Raw genomic sequence first — 25,033 nt, 5'->3', positions numbered from 1 at the left:
TTTTTTTTTTTTTTTTTGAGAGTGGGGGAGGGTATATTTTTTTATCTGTCTCAAATATTAAGAATAATAAATTATGTGCTGTCAGATGGGTTTTAAAATGAAAGGGGCTAGAAGACGTAGCTTTTTGTGGCAGAAAGAGCTGGATTTTTAAGTTAGTCAGGCTTGGGTTGGAATCTTTGTTTTGTTGCCTTGTAAACTGTGCAAACTTGGGCAAGTTACTTAACATCTGAGAATCATTGGGGGAATATGGTCTTTGAGAATTTAATCAAGTACAGTATGCATAATGTGTTGAGTGCTGTGTGGCTGTCTGCTTTCATTAATTATGGAAGCGGTTCTTTCCAGAAGAACCTCCTTTTCTTGCTAATTTTAAAGTGAAGCTTTTGCTGGAATTATTTCAGCATTTTCATCCCTGGCCATTTTCCATTAGGAGGGCTCCAAATAGTGTGTAACTCCTGAAAGCAGGGCAGGACTCCCCAGAACCAGCCCAGCCTCCCTGGAAGCCAAAGAGCCGAGGGCTTCCAGGTCTAGCTTGAAGATTTTTATGTTCATTAGATGGCATTAAAATGACATGCAGATTACATATATAAAGATAAAAATGGTATTAAACGTTACCAGATGACCTTCAAAAGTGCAGGTGAGGCTTTGGGTCTCAAATACGGCCGCTGTGTATTTAGACAACATTTCATAAAAACTGTTTCCTCAAGAGACCATATCCAGCCCAGTATCCTTTATATACTCTGACGGGTCCTTGCCAAGTTAAGTCCGCATTTGTACTTGGTCTGCGTTGTTTGTGCCCTTGCACGACACAAACGATCTACGAGTCCCATTTGCAGGCCACCCTTGCCTCGTGGCAACTGCTGGGCTTCATTTATGAGAAAGGCTAGTAGAGGTGCTCGTGGAGTGATGTGATGATTCTTACTGGATTCATCTGTTTCCTCCTGTGTCCTTTCTGACTCCACAGGGCAGCTGGACACAGTAGACCTGAACAAGCTCAATGAGATCGAAGGCACCCTGAACAAAGCCAAAGATGAAATGAAAGTCAGTGATCTCGACAGGAAAGTGTCTGATTTGGAGAATGAAGCCAGGAAGCAGGAGGCCGCCATCGTGGACTATAACAGAGACATCGAGGAGATCACGAAGGACATTCGCAACCTGGAAGACATCAAGAAGACCTTACCATCTGGCTGCTTCAACACCCCGTCCATCGAAAAGCCCTAGGGTCATCTTTTAGGGCTGGAAGGCAGCACCCCCCAACCGGGGAGCCGTTGTGAGGCCACAGAGTGCCTTAACGCAAAGATTGCATTTTTTCAGACCCCCACCTCTCTGCTGCTCTCCACCACTGTCCTTTTGAACCAGGAACATTCACAAAGCTTAAAGAGAAGCAAGTCAGACATCATGAATCGGGAACAAAGGGTTTTATCTGATAGTCTCTCTTCCACGGAAGGCACTCCCTTACCCACACTTTCCCTTCTGAGTCGCGTGAGGACGTGGCATCTTACGTTATCGTGCAGTGGTGTAAACACTCCGTGGAGCCATTGTCTGCCGGGGCTGAGCAAGTAGCCCTCCCTTTTCTCACTGACACCAACAGAACCTCCTTGGTCTCAGTACTCTTGTTTCTATGAAGGAAAAGTTTGGCTGCTAGTCGTAGCCTTGTGATGGCCAGTATATCCAGTCTATCGATAAAGAAAGTACACCTCCATCTACTATCCCTCCTCCTCCTTTTACGCAAAAGGAAGTAAACATCCTGTGCCAAAGGTATCGGTCACTTAGAATGTCAAGAGCCACGGTCAGTTGTTTTCGCTATTTTGAGTACAGGACACTGGGCCATCCACGGGTAAGGATGCTGTTACTCATGACGGTCTCCAGGAGAACGAGGCTGCAGACGTAGGCTGAACATTTTCTCATACGTTAATAATTGACTAGGAAGATACACTTTTTTCAGATCTTTGGGCAGCTGATAAATCTGGATGGGCAGCTTGCACTCACCAATAGACATCTTCTGATAGTCCTAAAAATGGAATTTATACAGAAGAAATAGGGATATGATAACCACTAAAGTTTTTTGTTTTTTGTTTTTTTCAAAATCAAACTAATTCCTAGAGCTTTTTTAGTGTGTTAGTCCTGGAACTAGTGCTGTAATCTGGTAGAAAGCAGTTGGTCCCTAAGATCTTGACAAACAAACAAGAAACAAACTGCCTTGTCCTGGTCTTTCCCTAGTCTTTTCCAGCAAAGGGATACAACTTAGCTGCAACATGCATTGTCAGGATCCCGGATAGCCATTTTTCTTCCACTGGGGAGAGATGACACTTTGACCCTTATCCTCAATTATCTTCTGATGTTCCCGTCTTCTAGGATCTCTGTACACACCGAGTCTGCCAAATCCTGGTGGCAAACCCTTGCACTCAGTATTTCACGCAGCTGCCACGCCATCTAGTTCCTGCACTTTGTGATTGAAACCCACTCGAAACCTTCCTTCTCGGTGCAGAGGGAAGACCCATAGGTGGAGTTGTCTAGCTGGCTTCTCGACTTCGGATCCTCGGCTCTGTGGTTTTCTTCTAAGATCACAGTGTGAAGATTCCCTGCCACACAGCCCCTTCCTCCTCCCAACCCACCTTTGAGGTTCATATATAGCCTTTAACACTATGCAACTTTGTACTTTGCGTAGCGGGGATGAAAGAAACTATTATCTGACACACTGGTGCTATTAATTATTTCAAATTTATATTTTTGTGTGAATGTGGTTTTTTTTGTTTATCATGATTATAGAGTAAGGAATTTATGTAAATATACTTGGTCCTATTTCTAGAATGGCACTGTCTGTTCACTTCTTCACTCCAGTTTGCCCCTTCACTGGCACAATGTGTCTGTGTACCTCCTTCGCTTCCGTCTGCAGGCCTCAGTGCTGCATTTGTCCCCCGTCGCACGGCCCTTCGCCTTGTGTTTGCAGCGTGTTCGTTCTCCAGCACGAATGTTGACCCGCTTCCGTCCGCACACAGCCGCTCTGCCAGGGTTCCTCACGCCCTCCTCCAGCGCAGGCCCGCCACCCGAAACTGCGGCCTCATGTCCCTGATGCCCGCCCCGAGCAGGCGTGTCAGGCCGACAGGAGGTGGCGGGATGAGGCCCTCTTGCTGAATGGCGTCTTCAGCGGCAATGTGGGCCCAACTGGGAATGAGCTAGAAATGCCCGAGCCGACGGTTGGAGCTGGACGGGTCCGTTTGAGGAGGGAGTGTGTGATCCCAGGGCACCCAGAGGGAAGGTGTACAGACAGGTGGTGTGGGGGCGGCCGTGCCCCGGGGTCTCCCCTGGCCGCCTCCTTGCATAGAGTCCACTCCAAAGGTTTTGACTTGGCAAACCCCTGGCTTTCCCTCGGCTGCTTCTCTCAGGCCTCTTCTGCTCTCGCCGGAGGCGGGGCTCGTACTTGCCAAGTCTTCACATCAGTGTCTCCAAGCTAGTTCCTCGGTTAAGTGGCCACCTCCTAACAGAGGCATTTCGTCCAAGGTCGCAGGACAAGCACTGTAGATAGACTGCCAGGACAGTTTCCCTCTAGCCCGTGGGGCAGCCTCACACCAGTCAGTCTTCGCCCGCAGTGAAATTTGGAGTTTGTTTTCGTTTTGTTGCTTTTCTCCTTCTCCATCTGTGTAGTATGTTTTTAAACAGAATTTTATTTTTAAAATTAAAAGTCCTTTATAAGACAAAACCTTCATTACACTCCTGCAATATACATTATTTTATTGTATAGTTCTAGTTACCTGTATTTTATGTGACAAAATGGACAGGGTGGCTGCTGCAGAATGCTGGGTGTCGCGGGGAGGGGGGGCATCCAGCTGTCCCTGGACGTCTTCCTTGTAATCCCAGCGGTGGCCCTTTGATATGTGCCTTCACTTCAGCTGTTTGCCTTAATCTCTACAGTCTCGCTCTCCAGGGTGGTGAATAAAATGCAACACTTGGCATTTTTTATGTTAAAAAAAACAACAACAACAGTATTTTATTTATAATAAAATCTGAATATTTGTAACCCTCTATTTGGTGTGGCCTGAGTGGGGTACTGGGGACAGAGGATGTTTCGAAAGGTCTGATGAAGAGGAAGCTACTGATCATAATATATTCTTTGGGCGACTTACTATCTTGACACTAATGCAGTATGTGTGCAAGTACGTGCTGTGCGTGTGTATGTGTGTGTGTGTATTATACAAATATATATGTATATATGCATATTTATTTATTTATTTACTTATTTATTTTTTGCCCTTCTCAGATGGGGATATTTTGGTGTGGTCCAGAGGTAGGCAGATTTCTTCTGTAAAGTGCTACACTGTACTACATATTGTAGGTTTTGCAGGCCATACGGTCTCTGTTACAACGACTTTGCTCTTGCAGCATGAAAACAGCCCCGGACAGTGTATAAACAAATAAATGTGGCTGTGGTCCCACATAGTTGTTTACGAAAACAGTCATGGGCCCAAGGACTGCCTTGTACTGGACCCCTTGGGGTATGATTTAATGCCTGCTTAATGACCCCTGAAGACTATTTTAAAATTATTTGGGCTTCTTAAATTAACAGCTGTAAGTAAAAAATTGTCTTTCTACCTCTAAATATACCCTGTAACTTCAGCTAAAGGGCGGGTCTCTTCAGATGATGAAAAACAATCTCAAACATAAGGGAATAAAGAGGAAAGTGTAAGTAACGTGCTGAGCCATCAGGCCAGAAGTAGCTCGTCGTCGTACCTCACCCCATCTGGAGGGTTGACCCAGCGGGAGGAACCTGAGGCCAGGTGAAGAGTTTCGGATGCGGGGACAGCAGGAGGGCTTTGGTTTCCCCTTCGGTTCATAGCCCTGAGTCCCTGCGGATGACCTGCCACCTTCCCGGTCTTCTAAATGCTTGTAACTATGACACCTGTGGAGAACCGGAAGTCCTCTCGATTGGACTTGCTCGGAGAGAGCTTTAGAGGGCACTAGTTCCTAGCTTTCACACTTACCTATTCTTAACCCGTTTGTAGGACTTGATTCAAACGCAAAGACATCTTTCTCGTTAGTGTGCAGAGTGATGAGTGGGATTTTAAGAACCTGCCCCTATTCGTGTTGTTAGTTCAGGGTCAGCAGTTTCCCCAAAGTTGGTATCGGCATAATCTGAGTCAAAATATCCCCGAAGGTTTACTGCTTAGGTAAGCGTTCTAGCCCCCTGATAAATCTGAATTCACCAGCCCCACTTCACTAAGATCAAAGTGGAATGCCTGAAGAAGACCTCTGGCCCCCAGGAGAGCCACCAAGTAGAAAGGCAGATGGTATCTGCTTTGTAGGGTGAGGAACGACCCATCCCAAGGAAAGATCCCATCTCTCCAGGCCCTTAGCTTACGGGACCAGAAACAGGACCAGCAGGTAGTTTTGCCTGTTCACACTAAGCAAGTTTAAATGAAGTATATTCATCATTGGAGTGAAAAATAGGAAACTTCCTAGTAAATAATCTATCCGAGGGTCCAGTGGTTCAGAAGTTACTAGCTACAGTGCCTTATGTCTGTACCGAGTCCCCCAAGATGATTATATCTGCTCCACACAAATGACATTCTAAGTAGAAATTAATTATACGCGGGACACCTATGTGGCTCAGTCACTAGGCATCTGCCTTCGGCTCAGGTCATGATCCCAGGGTCCTGGGATCGAGTCCCGCATCAGGCTCCCTGCTCAGCGGGGAGCCTGCTTCTTCTCCCTTTGCCTCAGCCCCACCTGCTTGTGTTCTGTCTCTTTCTCTCTCAGATAAGTAAATCTTTTTAAAGAAATTAATGATATGCTTAAGAAAAGGAAATATTTAGCAGAAATCAAATAAAAAGCTAAGAAGTTCCTGGTTGGGAATTCAAATAAAAGAAACCTCAGCATTTCCAGTGTTGTTATAACATGTCATTTCTTTAACTCTTCTCCCTGTCCATGGTGTTCTTTCTCCTTTCCATTACAGGAAAGCCTGAGGTCAAGGTGTCACCTGCTCTGTTGACATTGGCCACTCCTTCCTTGTGCCCACCCCTCCCCCAGCCTTGTACTGGCTTCTAGCATGGCCCATGGACACATGTTTATTGATCAGGTGTCGCTCACTGACCTTTTCCCCCAACTTCTCTCTTTCTCCCCAAGATCCAAGTTTGTGTATTTCTGTCCACATCCTCGGGGCTAGGAGGCATACAGGACATGGTCACTGGGTTGTCTAAATGGTCTAAAGGTAAAACCAACCTTTCTCATTTGCCTATTCTCCCATTTCTGTTACTTTTCCCCTGCGTGAGCAGAGACGGAGGTTTATGGATGTTTCTTAATGCCCTCTGTCCCCTCCTTTCAGCATCGTTCTGCTCTCTCGGTACTCCCACCAGGGAGGGATTTGCAGGAAGATAAGCAAAACCTCGGTCTTTCACCAAGTGGCATAGCGCCCACCACACACAGCCCTGCAAGCAGCAAGTGGCCGGTGTGATCTGGTCTGCAGGGCCCCCTGCTCTGCTTCCCAGCCTCACATTAGCCGCTCCTGACGCTGTGTGTGTGTCTGCAGTTTTACCCGGAGCCCTCTTGTACGTATCTCTGGCTCCTGGCCCACATTATAACATTAATTCCCCTTCTTTTTCCCTAACTCCTGGGAATGGAGCTGGTACATTTCAGCAGCTTGGTTAGTGTTTCATCCCGTTGGCTTGTGTGCCTTAGAGAGCCTCATAATACAGGCCATGCACGGATTGCTTGTGATGACTTCAGTATAGTTTGTATTTACTTCTATAAAAAGTTGAACATCAGGCTCTTGATGAAGAATGTACCCCTCAGACACAGCATTGTTCCCATGAGGATGTCAATTTAAGTGATTCTCTGTGAAATGTGCCTGGTCATACCTTTGAGGACAGCTCTCTATCCTCCCATAATCTTTTTCACCATCGCTAGTAATAAAAAATTCTACTTGAACTTCAGACTATTGCTTTTGAGCTCATGGTATCTGCACTTGTACTGAGATCCTTTGTCATTTCAGTAACTAAATGCAGTCATCAGGAGCGCTTGGGCAACTCAGTAAGTTAGGCGTCTGACTCTTGATTTTGGCTCAGGTCATGATCCCAGGGTCGTGGGATCAAGCCCCCCTTTGGTCTGTGCTCAGTGTGGAGTCTTCTCCGTCTACCTCGGCTCCTCCCCCAACTCACTCGGTCTTTCTCTAAAATAAACAAAATCTTTGAAAAATAAATAAATTCAATCATCAAATTGTGTGTCATACCAACTAGTGTTCATTTCTAATGCAGGGACGCCCGGGGGGCTCAGTTGGTTAAGCGTCTGCCTTCGGCTCAGGTCATGATCCCAGGGTCATTAGATCGAGCACAGTACCACACTCCCTGCTCAGTGGGGAATCTGCTTCTCCCTCTCCGTGTTCTCGCTCTCTTGCTCGCTCTCAAAAATAAATAAAAATATTAAAAAAAAAAAGAATTTCTGATGCAACCCCTTCCTGAATATTCTCCGCTTGCCTTCCAGGATGTAGGACCCGATTTTCCCCCTGTGTCAGGGGAGCCCCGCTGTTCTTTGCATGGGCATTTCTTTCCTCCTGCGCATGGTTTCTAGGTTGAGTTTAGAGCAGAGTACGCTCATGTCCAGCCATGAACTGAAATGTCTGGGGAAGATGTGCTGTCCTAGTGTGGATTACACGTTCCTGGGTTGCTGAGCCAGCGTCCAAGATGAAGGCTCAGGAGAAACAACTGTGATTTCAGTGATTACACGTTTAGCAGGGTCAGAGAAGTTGGTGTTACAACTTGCTCATCCCTCTTGGCTCAGACAGTCTGCTATCTGCGCTGTCTCGGTCAGGCTGGTACAGAGGCTCAGACCTGGCCAGAGAGATGGGTTTTGCCACATAGATTTCAGACAGGTTGGCCTCCTTACATTTCTGAAGGACTGTGGAAGGACTAACGCTATCAAGATACCTTGCACCGTATCCTATGTTTTGAAACGTACCTTCATGTTGATTTTCTTTCATTTGCCCCTGATTCGATGAGGGTCTTCATTTGACCAAAGAGGAAATGCAATGATGGTTTGCTGCCCTGTCACCCTAACCATTATTTTAGCATGTGGCCATATTCTCTCACGATTTTGATCCATTTTCCTTTTAAGCACCTCTCTTGTGTATATGTGCTTTATAATAAAGTTTCTCAAATCCGTGTTTTGGAGAGATCAAGGCAGGATTTAAATATATTAGTTTAACTTGCCCAATATTAAGGAACCAGTTAGTGGGCAGAATTATTACTTGGAACGCAGTTGTCTTTCAGCATCTGGGCCATATACCCCACACAGCTCACACCCCTTTTGTTGCCTGTGGTTTTTCCCTCTCTTTCTCTTCCCTTACTTAGGATCAGGGATAAGGAGCATGGAGCTGGCTCACCTAGCCTCCTCTAATGTTAACATCTGATATAACCATGGTACATTTATCAAAACTAAGAAACTACTATTGGCAGAAGATTTAACTACAGTCTTTTGCCTGCTTTTAAAACAACCTTCTTTTTCAAGACCCCATTTTTAAAGTAATACTGAATTTTAAAGCAAAATGAGAATACTCAGCATTAATACCCAAACTATGGGACAACAGAAGTGTGGATAGTTGATTTTACTTTCATAATACAATCAAGACTGCCCAACGTACAACATGTTCATAATTGACTGCAAGTAACGTCATTAAACAACTTACTAAAATGTCCTGAAAGTTTCAAAAGAGATTTTAAAAAGATCCATCAGAATTAACATGTCATTCATAACAATATGGCACAAATTTAAGTATTTATTAGAAATAGAAATTTTATTTATAAAGATTACATTTAAAATTTTTATTACATCATTTCAGACCTACAGAAAAATTGTAAAGATAGCATAAAAAGTTATTCAACACTCTTTCTTCAGATTCCTCAAATGTTAATATTTTACTTCATTTGCTTTTTCTCTGCTCTCACTCTTGCTCTCAGTGTAGAGAGAAAGAGAGAACTGTTTTAAGTTGCAGACGCGATGCCCTTTTACCCATAAATACTTCAATGTACATTTCCTGAAGACGGAAATTCCTCACCTAACTACAGCACAATTGTCAAAATCAGGAAACTACCATCGGTACAATAGGATCATCTTATCCGCAGCCATTATTCAGATGGTACCATTTGCAGGTAAGCAGAATAGTGGTCCCTCCAAAGACGTCCACATCCTAATCCCCAGAACCTGTGAATGTGTAAGGTTGCACGGCAAAGGGGAATTAAGGTTTCTGATGTAATTAAGGTTGTGAATCAGCCCATCTTAGAGTAGATTATCCTGGGTTATCTGGGTAGGCCAATATAACCATAAGGATTCTTATAATTGGAGGAGGGAGGCAGAAAAGGAGGTCGGAGTGATGAGATGAGGACCCAGCCTACCGTTTGCAGCTTAAAGATGGAGGAGAAAGCAGGAGCCAAGGAATGTGGGCAGCCTCGAAAAGCTGCAAGAGGCAAGGGAAGAGATTCTCCCCAGAGCTTCCAGAGGGGAACACTGCCCTGCTGATGCTTTGAGTTTAACCCAGGAAGATCCCTGTCAGACGTCTAACCTACAGAAATGGAAGAGAATAAAGCTGTATTGTTTTAAGCCCTGAATTTCAGGTAATCTGTCATGCAGCCATAGAAAACGAACACACCCTTTGTCCCAGGAACATCTTTTATAAAAAAAACAAAATCTGAAACCATGTGTTCCCTTGTCCTGTCTCTTTTATGTCCTCTACTCTGGAGAAGTTCCTGAGTCTTCCTTTGTATTTTCTGATGTTGACATTTTTTAAAAAATAGTTATTTTGTAGCATGTCCTTCAGTTGGGTTCCTTTGATGTTTTCTCTTGACTGGATTCAGGTTGTGCACTTTGACAGCGAGATCATAGAAGTGATGCTGAGTTCTCTTCAGTACATTGTACCAGGAGGCACAGAAGTCATTACTGGCGATGTTCACTTCGTCAGCTAGCTGGGGTGGCGCCTCCCGGATTTCTCTGTGTAGAGTTACTCTGTAACCCTTTGTAAGAATAAGTATCTCATGAGGACGCACTTTGAGACTATAGAAATAAATATCCTGTTACTCCTTACACTTTTCCCCACTAGTTTTAGTATCCATTGCTGGGCTGCCAAAGGGAGATTTTCTAATTGCATCATTCTTTCTGTATTTACTAGTTGACATTATACCGAGAGGTAGTTTCTCCTTCTCCCCCACTTTTTATGTTAGATCTTCATATTAGATTTAGGGATTCCTCTTTTATTTAACGAGTTACAATAGGTTGCTCTTGATATTTACTTTGATCCTTAAATGTCCCCTATTTGGCCGGTGGGAGTAGCTCAAAGCTGACCCCTGTGACCTTTTGATAATTTCCCTCATTTTTTGAGTGTTATCTTACTTTTGGCGCATCAAGACATTTCAGGCTCCTCTTGGATTTTCTGTGCCATAATCCTGGAACCAGCCACTTCTTCAAGGAGCAAAATTAGGTTTTGTTAATTTCCCAAGTGCCAAGATCCAACAACAACAAAAAATGGGTCACTCAAAATGATGGAAAACTCTCAAAAATGATGCTGAATTTCGACCAAATTGTTTATTAGGCTACTTGGCTTTAGGGAGCATGGCCTATTTTATGCATTAGTGACAAATATTTTTGGAGCACTCATTGCTCTTGCAGCCTACCTGGTACCAGTACCCATGGGTTTTACACTTTGGCAAAGGCAATTTTTCCTAGGTTGAGAAATCCATTTAAGTAGGGGAGGCAGCAAAAAACAAAACATAAAAAATAGTACAAAAATAAAGAAGACATATCTCTCTGAGTACGAATGTGTAAGCATGTTGACAAACAGATGCATAGGGACATTACATATCAATATTTCTATATTGGTTTATTCATTAAATGAATGCTCAGGACTGTTCTTTCTGCTACGTCTGTGAAGGACGAATTATATTTATATGAAAAGGTATAATTTTTGGCTGTGTTGAAAAGAATATGGTGTGGGAAACGGACTTCGGGACATTGATCCAGACATGAAAATGCAGAGAATTCAATGATGTGCAACTGAGTGGCTGAGGTTTCCTCCCACCCATTGCTCTCTGTGTATCGAAGATGTTCTGGAACCCAGCACTGTAGTCTCTAATCACAGGGAGAACTCTTACACTCCATGTACTCAGTTTCCATGTTCTAGTTTTTTTGGCTGTCATCTCATAAGGCCAATGACATAGCAAATTATTTCATTATTTCAAATTCTCACTGTTTATTAAGGCTCTACAGAAGTGTCTGGTCGGAGCCCAAGCTAGAAAGATCTTGCCATGTTGAGATCAAAAAGAGTAGTTACCAAACTATTCATAATCTATTGGTGTCTTATTAGATTCTAAGGAATGGCTGGCAGAAACTATCGTGGACTTTTTTTGCTTTTGTGCTGAGAGTTGAATATGTAATGAAACGAAGTTTGTATTCACATAGGATGGTGGACTCAGGAGTTCTCCTAGAGCACTTGTACTCCAAGTGAGGTCCTAGAGCCAGCAACATCTGCCTCCCCTGTTAACTTCTTAGAAATGCACATTCTCGATACCACCTCAGACCTACTGAATCAGAAATTCAGGGGCAGAGAGGTGAGAGGATAATCTGTGTTTTAATAAGCCCCCTCCAGAGGATTCTGATGCTGGCTAGAGAATTAGAGGGTGCTGTTGGTTCTCAACAATTACATCTTCTCTGTCTGTGTGTTGGGCTCACCCAGGCATCGTTTTTACTTCCAGCTCCCCTTGCTGGATAGCTCTTTGAGTTGGGAAGACAGTTAAAATATGTGCTAATTACAGTGTTAGAGAGAATCTTAACTCTTTGCTGTGCTTAAAACTCATACTGCGAAACTCTAAGTATTATATAAACATCCAATTGGTTAATCAAGGCATTCCTCTTATGGAATACAAAAGCCTTTTTAAAAAGTAGGTGAAGACTGACAAATGTATTTAAAAAATTTTAATATAAATATTTGTTTCCAGTTGATTTCTCCACTTTTCACAAGATCTTCTAAATAATAATTTCTATCCACTAGATATGAACAGGCCAAAATATTATGGGATAGGCTAGACTTTTTATGATTCATAATTATCATCTAATGCTATGAATTTGGCAAGGTTGTTCTGAATGTTTCCACAGCATGAAATAAAAGAGAGCCAAGTCATTTAATGTGGGAGATGCATTTGAAATTAGAATAAGCAACAAATATACCTAAAGACATCAGACGAAGTTCAATTTAGACCTCAGGCCATACTGAGTGGCCACAATTCATGGACAAGTTAGCTGTGTCCCCTTAGCTAGTCTTTCAACTCTGCCTATTTTTCCTATAAATGGGGCTGTCACAACCCTACAGAATTGTTCAAGTCAATGGGCAAGTATGTAAAAGAATACAAAATTTAGGATAATCAGGTAAACCAAGTTTTTGTGGGGCTGGAAGTTTGTACAACTTGGGGTCTTCTTTTGTTTTTCTATTTTGTTTTTGAACTTTTTAAAAATTTAAATTCAATTAATTAACATTTGATGTATTATTTGTTTCAGGGGTACAGGCCTGGGATTCATCAGTCTTATATAATACCCAGTGCTCATTACAACACATACCCTCCCCTGTGTCCATCCCCCAGTTACCCCTTCCCCCCACACGCTTCCCCTCCAGCAGCCCTCAGTTTGTTTCCTAAGATTCAGAGTCTCTTACGGTTTATCTCCTTCTCTGGTTTCGTCTTGGCGTCTTCTTTTAAAAAATGTATATCATAGTAAAAGAAATCTGTTTCAAAGAGAAATATAAGATCATAAATGCACGAGTAAGTATGGAGTCGGAAAGGGGCCCATAAGCTCCTTCACTTCCACATGGGAAATCCACGTCCGTGTTGCGACTGTATTTCTTTCCAGCCGCGGTAAGGCAGAGGGGTTGCTTCCTTTATGTCACTGTGTCACTGGGTGTGTGCATGACTGTACTTCCCTTCCACGGCAGACACCTCAGCCGCCGTCTGGCCAGGAGAACCTGTTCGGTGTGCTCACTGCATGACGACAGCGGGTGCGGCTCTGAGGGGAGTGCCAGGCTCTACGAACGCGCCCCGAGGCTGCAGAGCCAGACTTCTGCCAGGGGAAGAAAGAGCGCCCCGAGGCACGCGTTCCCCGGAGTCGCAGCGAATGGCTTGACTGGGCAGAGCCTTCCAAATCTTCATTAAACCTCTTAATCTCAAAAGTGGAAGAGGCAAAATGCAATTTTTAAAGATCACTCGTTAAAACAGAACGTCAACCACTTCTGGGGCGCCTGAGTGGCTCAGTCGTTAAGCGTCTGCCTTCGGCTCAGGGCGTGATCCGGGGTCCTGGGATCGAGCCCCACATCGGGCTCCTCCGCTGGGAGCCTGCTTCTTCCTCTCCCACTCCCCTGCTGTGTTCCCTCTCTCGCTGGCTGTCTCTTTCTGTCAAATAAATAAATAAAATCTTAAAAAAAAAAAAAAAAAGAAAAAGAAAAAGAACTTCAACCACGTCTATCCTCAGGCAACTGCACACCAGAGACCGTCTCATGGACCGGAGTCATTGTGAGACGCTTTCTGACCCAAACCTGCTCTAAGCGTGCACGACGCTGAACGGCACATCCACTCGGGACAGCAAGGGCACAGACCCTGGTGTGTCAGCCCTGACTAGATGCTGTTTGCTTTTTCTTCAAACAAACAGCAACAACAACAAAAACGGTGCTATTTCAGTAGTTGAAAGAGCTGAACTCCTTTTTTAATTCTAGTTAACACAGAGTGTTCTGTTAAGTGCTTATTAGGATAAGTGTATTCTTCTTCTTTTTTGTTTTAATTTGACAGAGATAGAGACATCCAGCGAGAGAGGGAACACAAGCAGGGGGAGTGGGAGAGGAAGAAGCAGGCTCACAGCGGAGGAGCCCGATGTGGGGCTCGATCCCATAACACCGGGATCACGCCCTGAGCCGAAGGCAGACACTTAACTGCTGTGCCACCCAGGCACCCCAGGATAAGTGTATTCTTAATCCCCTTCACTAATTTCACAGTCCCCCCTCCCCGCCCCTGCCAAAAGATCTGAACTCTTTTGAAAAAAAAAATTATTTATTTTTAAATAATCTCTGTACCCAATGTGGGACCCAAACTTACAACCCCAAGACCAAGAGTCGCACGCTTTCCCAGCTCAGCCAGCCAGGCCCTCCAAAGATCGGAACTTTGAAGCTTACCTTTCTGAGTCTATGCTTGTGGAGCCTGTGAGCTGGGGCAGAATAATATAGGGTCCTTTCTTTAGGGAGACCATCTCCCTGGGGACTCCGAGTAACCTGTGCATTTTTGCTGTCTTAAGTGGCACATTGAAGGATAGTCTGATCAGAAGATACTGAATGAAGCTTCAATTCAGGACTACAAGACCTCAGTTAGTTACAAAGGAAAATGATTTCTGATATTTATTACTAAAGTAGGACCGGGGCAAGCCCGCCTAGCACACTGAGAGTCTCTTTGGGAAAGAGGCTCGCCACCTGTGAATGATTTACACAGATCATCTAGGCCTCGTCAACATCTGCAATAGAGGAACTCTAGTTCTTATTCATATGGGCATCATTACATTAAGCAAATTTTAAGCAGGTTTTATTTACTGACTCTTAAGTGTCTAAGAAACTTCAGTGACCTGTCTTTCTACACCTATATCCTGAGAACCAGCTCCGTGTGAGGCCCTGCCCAAGCTGGTGCGGATAGAGCAATGTACAAAACAGACAAAAACCCCTGCTCCTGTGGGACTTAGGTTCTAGTCGGGGAGATATAATAAACAAAAGATGAATAAAATATGTACATATTAGCTAATATGAGCACTTAATATGTTCCAGGTGTTGGCCTAAGAACTTTATAAATATTATGCCTACAACCTGATGAGATCGGTGCTGTTATTATTCCCATTTTGTAGATGACAAAAATGAAGACTAGAGAGATTCTATCTGGACTACCTGCTGAGTAACAAGCCAGGCCTCGAACTCAGGCAAACTGACTCGAAGTCCTGCCTGTATCTCAACCACCACATTACACTGCCTCTATGTGGCACCAATGTCTAGTGGGGCAGAAAGTTCTACGGAGAAAAACAAAGCAGGGAAGGGGGAAAGAAAGGGCTCGGGGGTGGGGCAGAGCTCGCAATTTGATACTAGATGGTGGAGAAAACCCCACAAAGAAGGCAGCATCTGAGTAAATCCAGAGCTACACGGATATCTGGAGAAAGCATATTCCAGGTAGGGACACAAGAGACTGCAAAAGTCCCAGAGTGGAACCAGCCATGTGGCTGAGGGTGAGTGAGAAGGAGGACAGTGAGGTGGTGGGGGGTGGGGTGGGGAGCGGGATACATCATTCGAGACCCTGATGCCATTACAGGGACTTTGGCTTCGACTCCAAAGGAGGTGGAGTACCTAGGAGCTTTTGTAATGAGATCTGAATTATGCTGTAATAGGAGCAGCCTGGCAGTTAGTTTAGACTAAAAGTGGGCAAAGACAAAAGGAGATGAGACAGGAGGCTAGCACAGTAATCTATGCAAAAGATGAGGGGTTTGGATTAAGGTGATCTCAGTGGAGGTAATGAGAAGTGGTCCAATTCCTATCATGATCTGAAGGTAGAGTGAGCGGCAAGATTTGCTGTGAGAAAAAGAGAATAGTCAAGGATGTTAAGGTGCTTGGACTGAACCTGAGACTTGTTTTATTTTTTATTCCTTACTCATTTTCAGGCCTCTCCGTATAGGGAAGACTAAGGCAGAAGAGGTCTAGGGGGCAGAATATCGGGAGCTCAGCTCTGTGTTACAGCTGGGATGTTAATTACCCACCCACGTGTAGATTCCAATTAGGCAGTGAACATGATCTCAAGAGTTCAGAGGTGCTGTGCCAGCAAGCTAAACATATAAATTTGAAAATCAGCAGATGTGCTTAACGCTATGAAACTAGCTGAGAAAACCAAGGGAGTGAATAGAAACAGAAAAGGGATGAGATCTAAGGCCTGAGCGTTGGGTGGCTTCCCCTCCATGAAGAGGGCACTTCTATGTTCCCAGGTAAGAGAGAGGCACATAATGTTCTGGAAACCAAGACAAGTGTTTTAAGGAGAAAGGAATGATCGATTCTGACCAATGATGCTGGTGGATCCTAGAATACGTAGGCAGAGAATTGGTCATTGAGTTTTACAACATGGAGGTCCTTGTAGACCTTGCAGAGGCCATCTCCACGGAGTGGTGGAGGCACAGGCCTGATTGCAGCGTGGGAGAGGCGTCGTGAGATCTAACAGCAGCAGTTTCAAGAGAGACCAGGAGGTGAGAAATGGAGGAGCGCAAGCATAGGCTATTCTTTAGTTGTCCCTAAGGGAGACAACTCTAAAAGGGAGCAGAGAAATGGGGCAGAAGCTAAAGTGTAACAGTTGAAGGGAGTTTTTTGAGTTTTAGGATGAGAAAAGTTCAGAAAAGGAAGAAAAAACAACAATGCAGGAGAGTGAAGAGTCCTTCTCCAGCGGATGGAGTGCTGTCCCCAAGAAGGACGAGGGATGAACCCTCCTGTGGGTCGTAGGTGGGGTACGTACCAGCGGGGAAGGTGGAAAGGAGGGCAGGTTGTTGGATGAGGCAGAAAAGCATGTGGGAGAGGTGCTCAGCCAAGTGCTTCTATTTTCTCAGAGTCTTAGGAAATAGGTCACGCAGGAGAGTGACATGAGGGAGGAGGTGTGAGAGGATCGAAGAAAGGGGAAAGTATGAAATAGTCTTCAAGGAGAATTAGGAGAACCAATGGACTAGGGAAATGACGTCTGACTGCTCAGACGCCCTTTGAGGTTAATGAGCATGAATTCAGTCTATGGCAGTAGTTAAGTCTGGGATTCTAACAGGACCTGAGGGAGGAAGGTGGGAAAAGGGTGGGAAGCACTGGGATGGCAAGGAGGGGGTGGACAAGTACAAAGATGGTAGGTTCGATGGATTGCAGGGGCTGAGGTATTGCTAAAGTCAGGGCACTGGACAGACTGAGCTTCCCAAATCAGAGGTGGTGATTAGAAATGGCGGGGGTGGGTGCTTAAAACTGAAGTTCTGGAAGAGGTACAGTTACTTGGAATGGCAAGATCTAGATGTGATCGCAGGAGTGAGTAGCTGAGTAGAATGTGTTTCAATAAAAAGTGTATTTGGTTAAGCAGTCACACTTTTCTCACATTTTCAACCCTGTCCCAGTTGAAGCCACCTCAGTAAATTGTCCAAAACTTTGTTTTATTTCTCAAATGAAACTGAATGAAGTCTTTGTTCACTGGCAGCCCACAGGCCACGAATGACCCATGGTGACTCATTGATGCCCTGGCTCTCTGCATCCTGCCTACGGACACATGACTAGGACATTTGACGAGACTCCATGATAGGAAAGGACGGTTTTGAATCCCCAGTGAAGATTAGCATACATACTTAGGGTTGATGAAGTATACTTGAGTAATTTCTGTAAAGCCAATGGTTTAAGAAGGGATATTTTATTGATTCTAACCAAAGAGCAGATTATTGTATTTCCCTTTGTGGTTGCCATGTGCATTCTGCAAATTGGCCTTCTTTTAAGTATACCCCATAAGGCAAAGAATTTGAAAACGATGTACCCAGAAAACCTAAATCAGAACCCTTAATTTGAATGTTTTTTTCCAGCAGTTGAGTTAACTGAAAAAAAAGAGACAAAAACAAAAAATGTTCAAGAATATAAGCTCATATCAATTACCTCATGGGAAAAAAAATTAAAAGACAAAGAACTATCCAAAATTTCCAAGTGAGGTCAAAGGGTGAGGCAAAATTTGGCTTACACTGTCATGTTAACTGTAGCGCTAAAGAGTAAAAATAGTGGTTAAGAAAAAACCAGATCCAAACTCTTCACGAAGGATTGTACTAGGGGTGGCTGGGTGGTGCAGTCAGTTAAGCACTGGACTCTTGATTTTGGCTCAGGTCCATGAACTCAGGGTGGTGGGTTCAAGCCCCACATTGGGCTCCATGCTCAGCATGAAGTCTGCTTGTCGTTCTTCCTCTGTTCCTCCCGTCACTCACATTCTCTCTCTCTCTCTGTCTGTCTCTCAAATAAAGAGATAAATAAAATCTTAAAAAAAAAAAAAAGATTGTACTACTCATGCTTTAGACAATTCAGGTGACACAGAGAGGGCATCTGACTTGTTCAATGAAGGCTTGAAGGCCTCAGTCTGGAGAATGAAATGCTATACCTTAGGATAGTCTGTTAACAAGGGTTTCATTAGCCAGAAACCATATCCAATCCCAACATCTTCTTTCCTCAACTCTGTCTAAGCAAGGATTCTCTATTTGCTGCCTTTTTAGGAAGTGGGGGATTAAGAAGGCTCTGAACTGGCCAGGATAATTCATTTAAAAAATCTTCATGATGATACACAGGAGCTGTTCAAGGTCATTTTCCTTCTGCTCATTTTAACGTCTGAGATAACAGATTGAAATGAAGGCCTGTCCTCTGGTGCTGGTGAAAGCAGAGCGGAAGAGGGTAAGACGGGACCCGAGGCCTCGGCCACTGGGTGATGAACGCTTCTATACACCATGCCATGGGTGGGTTTGCAAAGGGATTGTCAGAACCCTGGAATGCTGTGACTAGGGCTGTGCCCGACCTAAGGTGGAGCGAGGAGCCCCTGAGCACATCAGAGGCCTCTCTGTCTTGAGGTAGACTTTGGAGAGGTGAGAAAACACTTGCCTGTTTCATAAGCCTATGCTGTGGAAGCAAATTCTGAATTGCTTTCAGAGAAAAAAAATACTCTCTTAAAAAGATTAATGGTGGCTGAACAGATGTAGAAACATTATCAGCTGATCCAACAATACTCTTTCCCCATTTTCTTTCAAACGAACAACCCCAAACATCAGCTTTTTCGTTTTACAAGAAGTCTTTCTAAGGAAAAGTTCAAGTGGATTTTCAGCTACCCAGCCAATTATTTGAATTATTTTAATTTATAGGCATGGAATGTATTCTCAAATGGTTTGGTGGTGGTGGTGGTGTGTTTTTGTGTGTGTGTGAGAGAGATGAGACAGAGAGAGGGAGAGGAGAGAGAGATCTTTAAGAGGTCAATGTAAAGATGTATGTTTTAGGAGAAGCTCAGAGCTAGCTTCCTTTCTGGGGAGGGGCAGGCTTCATGCCCACAAAAGGAGCCTAATGGCCTGGAACGCTAGGAGCGCATTCTCAGGACACGCTGAGGTAACCAGTTTAAACTTGCCAAAGGATGCTTTTCCACTTGGCTCACACTATTCATTCATATTGGTTTTGACCATCCCACTTGTTTTATTTTTAATGCCTTATTCATTTTCAGGCCTTTCCGTACAGGGTTAGCAAGGAATTGCTAATTCCAGAGCTGGATGGCATTTGTGACACTGAATAGAAGATTAAGTCAGGTTTTAGAAACCTTGTTTTTTCATATTTCCTCCATGCCCAGCTTGAGAGCACTCCAAATATTAATACTTAATTACAGAAAGTGGTAAGTTTCAAAGAAACCAATTTGGGGGAAGTTGGCTTTAGACTATTTTTCAGTGGTGCTTGGTAAACACTAAACAATTCATTCAAGCAAAGATTAGCCTGGAAAAGTTACTTCAGGGGAAAAAACAAATCTCCCATGGAGAAGAAGTCCAAACAATTTTTGTAGCTATTCTGCCCTCAAGGAAGAGGAGGGTAACTCCCACTCCTTAACTGTGGGCAGCAGGGAGTGACTTCTGAAGAGAACAGTATGGAAGGGGGGTAAAGAGTAACTTCATGGTGGAGAAACCTGGCAAAACTGTCTCAGCCAGGTGACTAAGGTCAATGTCAACAGTGATGTCATGTTGACAGTATGTACCCTTGATAGGATGAAATGAAAATGGCACTTACCTCTGTGGTCTTCCTCCCCAAAACCCATATCCCCGGTCTAATCATGAGAAAAATATCAGACAAATCCCAACCGAGGGACATTCTACAAAACATGTGACAAGCCCTCAAAACTATGAAGGTCGTCAAAAAACAGGGACTGTCTGAGAAACTGTCACAGCCAGGAGGAGCCAAAGGAGACACGAAAACTAAGTGTAATGTGGTGTCTGGATGGGATCCTGGACTAGGAAAAGGACATTAGGTAAAACAAACAAACCAAACAAACTAAGGAAATCTGTAAGGTATGGTCTTTAGTTAATAATAATGTGTCAGTGGTGCTTTATTGTGATAAATGCACCATCCTAATGTAAGATGTAATTAGGGAAATGGAATATGGGGTATATGGGAATTCTCTGTACTCTGTATTTAAGTTTTCCATAAATCTATAGCTTTTCTAAAAATAAAATCTATTCAAAAATTACTTGAATGAAAGGTAAACACACTGCCAGAAAGTCTCATCACAAATCGTGCAGTCCTGGCCAGTTGGAACCCCTATAAATATGGACTCCGCCGTCCAGGCAATGCTGTGAAGGGAAGTATGTTCCCAAGAGCCCAGCTTCCCCATTCTGGGCCCTTTCCCCTCGTAAAGATAAGAGCTAATACTAACCTAGTGCTATGCTAAGTATTTGGCTCATTAATCACCCTTTACCTTCACAGCAGCAAACACTATGACGTAGGCGGGTGCCGGTATTATTATTATTCTTTGGTCCGGGCAGAAAATGCCACCTAGAGAATGGAAGGATCTGGGATCACCCTGCCTGGAAGGGTGGAGCTGGGATTAAAAATCCAGACTGTCTGGGCCCCAGAGCCAGTGTTCTTGTACCTCTCTCATTTGTGTATTCCCCACCTGCCTTCACCCCTTCTCTTCCAGGCATTCAGGGGCTCCTGCTTTCTTCAACAGGAATTCTCTTAGTTTATGAAGGGCCGAATTAATGAGGGCCCATGGTGTCAGCTGTACTGTGTAGACTCAGTAGAGAAATAGTGGGGCAGGTCAGGTGCCGTGAGCAAGGTGGGAAAGCACCACTCTCTGAAGCAATGCCTGGCTTCTAATTACAAAACTGGCCCCGATCCCACACTCAGATCCCCACAGGGACTTGCAGTGATCCCGAATCCCATCCTGTAGTCTACTCTAGCCCTAAACCGAAGTGTGGTACCCACCTGATGTTTTGGAAACAATCCAACCTTCGGGCATTTTCAAGTGGTTTCTATAATGAGCACTAGTAAACCCACAGGTGTGCCTAAAGGAGGCTCTGTGAAGCTGAGCATACTTTCCCAACCCTATATTTCAGAAAGGTTGACTCCCTTTTATTTACAAAATAAGGTGCAATTGTATGTGCCAGCCCAAACGAAGAGAAGTAGGTACTCTTTCATGTTTGCAAAAGATGTACATAAGACTTGGAGAAAGTAATTTGAAACGGCAGCTTCTCAAATTCTGCCCTTTTCCATACATTTCCTTAAATGGTTATAAAGTTCACAATTTAATAAAGACTCTTGGAAAGGCTAGTCGAAGAATAGAGCCATTGAGTAACTTCATAAATGCAGGGGGCTACATGTAAAATATTCCATCATGACTTCCTGCTGGAAAAGTCAAAGCTGGTTTAGGTCACTTGGAGGCGAGGTTGCTGTTTGTTTTATGAGTTCCCTGGAGCATGGTGCGGTGATAAGACTTCTTTTTTTTCCCTCGGGTTATCTGTTTTCTAATGTTTCCACAGTGGACATGTGTTGCTCTTATCCTAACAGAAGTAAACAAGGAAAGCTATATACATATATATGTGTGTGTATTATCAGAAATTATCAGAAAGGTCAGATTGTTGTTTTGACAGGAAATGGCTTACCTGGAAAATCGTGAGGGGAGCATGCGCAGGAGTGGTTCTTCCTGTGACTGACCAGCCATCGCCAAGCAGCTTGAGGGAGATTTCTTCTGCGAGCGCAGCAGGACCCTGGGGATTTCCTCTAGCCACTGGTGATGGTTTGATGATCTGGCAGACGGTTGGAGTAGTCTGGTTTCACGGAATTCACAAATAACTTGCAGACAATTCAGTAAAACAAACCAAAACACACTGCCAAGGTTGGAACGCAAATCAACGTGAGGAACGGATACCAATCAATCTGGAAGAAAACAATGAGGGTAAGTCCATGACCTTCCAAAACGAAGGCTTTCATTCTGAAGCTGGTGTGTTCATTTCTTTTTCAGCTCTGCTCAGGAAAGAACAGGGAGAAAAACATCAACTTAGGTTTACATGTGAGGGACTTCTATTGGTCCAATGGAGTGCAACTTTCTCTCCTGTAACATCATGATTTAGGGATTAGAGTCAGCTCCAAAGTGGGCTCATGTGGACCCAAGCCAGGGGTTTGCAAACTTTCTTTTAAAACGCCAGATTGTGAATACTTGAGCACTGATGGACGCTGTGGTCTCTGTTAGCAACCACAGATCTCTGCTGTTGTGGTGCAGAAGTCACCGTGGATAAAATGTAGCCGAAGAGTTTGTGTTCCAATGAAACTTCCCAGAAACAGCTGGTGGGTAGGATTTGGCCCACAGCCCTAGTTTGCTGACTTCTGACATAAGCCAATCCTAGTTTTCCCACCCCTCTTGCCAGTGATTAGGGTACCCAGGCTTAATCCAATCCACATACACTACTTTCCTGGTGATAGTTACTGATTGAGAGGCAGGCATAGGACTTAAATCAGCCCAATCAGGAAGGGGAAAGATTTTTGTTTGAAGTCTTGGGGAGAGGGGTTTGCTTTCTTCCACCTACTTGAGTAAGGAAGCATATAATCCTGATTGTTACTGGCAACCAGTCGACGACTTTGAAGGGAACCAGCCTGCAGATGAAGTGGACTCTGATGACAGAAGAGAAAGATAGAACTTGGATCCTTGATGGCATTACTGGACCACAGGATAATTTAACCCTGTTTCCCCTCCAACCTCTGGATTTTCAATTATGTGAGCTGATAAATTTGCTTAATGTAAAAATCACTTGGAGTTGGGAATTCTATTGCTTGTAGTTAAATGCATCCTATCTGATGGAAAATTTTAAAGTAAGTTTACAACTTTCAAACGTTGCACATGCTAAAAAGAGTTGATACCTGTTTCTATAAAATTTCCTTTCTACGAAAAAAAATTTCCTTTCCATCATTAAAAATAATTGTGAAAAATAAGAAATGAAATGGCTCTTTTTAATTGCCTAGATTGATTAGTGTGGGTCTTCCAGGAGGCAGGGAGGTTTGATTAAATGACCTTTAATTTATGGAATATCTGGTTGGAGGATATTTTCTGTGCTTCGACCAAGGAGATGGATATAAGAGGCACCGAAGACCTGGACAGGGGCACTAAAGACCCTCACCGAAGACCTTGAGCACAGAGTGTCCACTCACACCCTTGGTCTTAAGCACGGGTCTCTTCCCTTCGGCGTCTTCAAGCTCTAAGTATAAGAAAGTACTTTTCAAACGCACATCTAAAACTGGAATAATGAAGATAATCTAGAACCTTAGGCCTTCAAGAAAAGAGTTTATCAAAAGCAACAATAATACATAACCACTTGTAACATGCAAAAAAAAGTACTTTTCATAAACAGCATCTCATTTAGTGGCTTAGTGTTCCTTCTGCCATTCTTATTATAGTTATAGACCATTGTTCTCTATTCATTGTAGTCTCTCTTATAGCTTTAGCGATCTACCCAATTACTTTTAGAAAACAAGGGAACTTGAGTTTTAGAATTGTTTTCCCTCCAAGCAGGTCCAATCTGTATAGTATTAATGTAGTTAGTCATCTTCCGATCATTGTTAAGGGGTAATTTAGATTAGATAATGTCCCTCATCACATTAATATTTAAACTGAGGTATAGAGGGGTAAGTGAATTCAGTCTTGCAAAAATAAGTACTAAACCTGCATTAGTCATTCATTAAAAAAAATATGACTGAGGGTGTACGAGAGCCAGGCAGTGAGTGGTCTAGGCCTCGTTACAACACAGAGTCTCGGCAGTGCTAGAGCTTATGTTCTGGAAGGAGAGACAGATAATAAGCGTGAATGTCTAATGTGGGGTGGTGAGAAGTGGTAAGAAGACATACAAAGCAGAGTCAGGCATAGACGCCGAGTGGGCAGAGGTGGGAGGTGGCATCTGATTGTGGTTATTTTCTTTTCTTTCCTTTTCCTTTTATATTTTATATTTATTTGTGAGAGAGAGAGAGAGAGCACAAGCGGGGGGAGCGGCAGGCAGAAGGAGAAGCAGGCTCACTACTGAGCGAGGAGCCCGACTCCGTGCCCGATCCGAGGACTCTGGGACCATGACCTAAGCCGAAGGCAGACGATCAACCAAGCAAGCTGCCCCAGCACCCCTGACTGTGGTTATTTTCACCCTCAGGTGGGACCTGCTCTGAGACAGAGCATACTTCCTTCTTTGAGAAACAGCAGGGAGGCCAGTGTGGTCGGAACAGAATAAATGAGAGATGGATGGGGCACATTGTGTATGACCTTAGAGGCCCCACATGGACACTGGGTTTTATTCTGAGAAAGATGGGAATTGTCGAGTGTCAAGAGCCTACAGATTCCCTGACAAACCTAAAAATCACCAACAATACCAAGACAGCAAAACTGATGAATTCTTACTCTTCATTAAGCTGACTGATAGTCGTAACAAGTAGTTGAATGGCCATTGATGACACAGAGCCAAGGGATTAATTCATTGTTCTTTTCCAGTGCAGCTTGTTGCACCAGGAAACTCTACTCCGTGATCATATTTTTCATTTGGTCCCTTCGTGCCTAAGGAAGTGTGTTTCTGTAACACCTGTCTTATCCTTTCCCCAGAGATGGTGTAGAGTGGAGCTGTATGATTTATCAAGTGTCTATCCCCATGTCTGGCTCCAAGGAGATGCTCAAAGAAACTCATTGAACAAGTAAGAAAAGGATGAGCACAGCAAAATATTGTGATAAGGAATCTCTATAAAAAATTATCTCAATAAAATAAAGTTGTCAGACTTTAATATTAAGGGTTTAGTCTAGGGTCACCGAAAAGACAGATTACAAGCACTTCTTTCCTCTTTCTTGTGTCATATTATTTTCTTTAAAAAGATCAAATCATAAAGCAAAATCTGCATTGAAGATAAATTCCATTTGTAGGTGATTACAACACCTGAGTAAGATTTCAAACACGTTCTGGGAAAGCAATTTAAAAT

At 43.7% G+C, this 25,033-nt stretch overlaps 2 protein-coding genes across 2 annotated transcripts in view; both read left to right on the top strand.

Annotated features, from left to right (window-relative positions):
- Positions 1-4,020, top strand: part of LAMC1 (laminin subunit gamma 1) — a 123,532-nt gene extending 119,512 nt beyond the window's left edge. Inside the window, exon 28 of the mRNA XM_011230607.3 lies at positions 962-4,020. Coding sequence (XP_011228909.3) covers positions 962-1,218 — 257 coding nt within the window. The 3' untranslated portion in view covers positions 1,219-4,020. The remainder of the gene's footprint in view (positions 1-961) is intronic.
- Positions 4,021-21,851: 17,831 nt separating this feature from the next.
- LAMC2 (laminin subunit gamma 2) overlaps positions 21,852-25,033 on the top strand; it is a 68,534-nt gene continuing 65,352 nt past the window's right edge. Inside the window, exon 1 of the mRNA XM_019804482.2 lies at positions 21,852-21,989. The gene's annotated coding sequence lies outside the window, so the exon portion shown is untranslated. The remainder of the gene's footprint in view (positions 21,990-25,033) is intronic.

Source organism: Ailuropoda melanoleuca, chromosome 8 (assembly GCF_002007445.2).
Source record: "Ailuropoda melanoleuca isolate Jingjing chromosome 8, ASM200744v2, whole genome shotgun sequence".
NCBI classification, from domain to species: domain Eukaryota; kingdom Metazoa; phylum Chordata; class Mammalia; order Carnivora; family Ursidae; genus Ailuropoda; species Ailuropoda melanoleuca.
The sequence above is the reverse complement of the archived record's forward strand: the minus strand, read 5'-3'. Positions and strand labels throughout refer to the sequence as shown.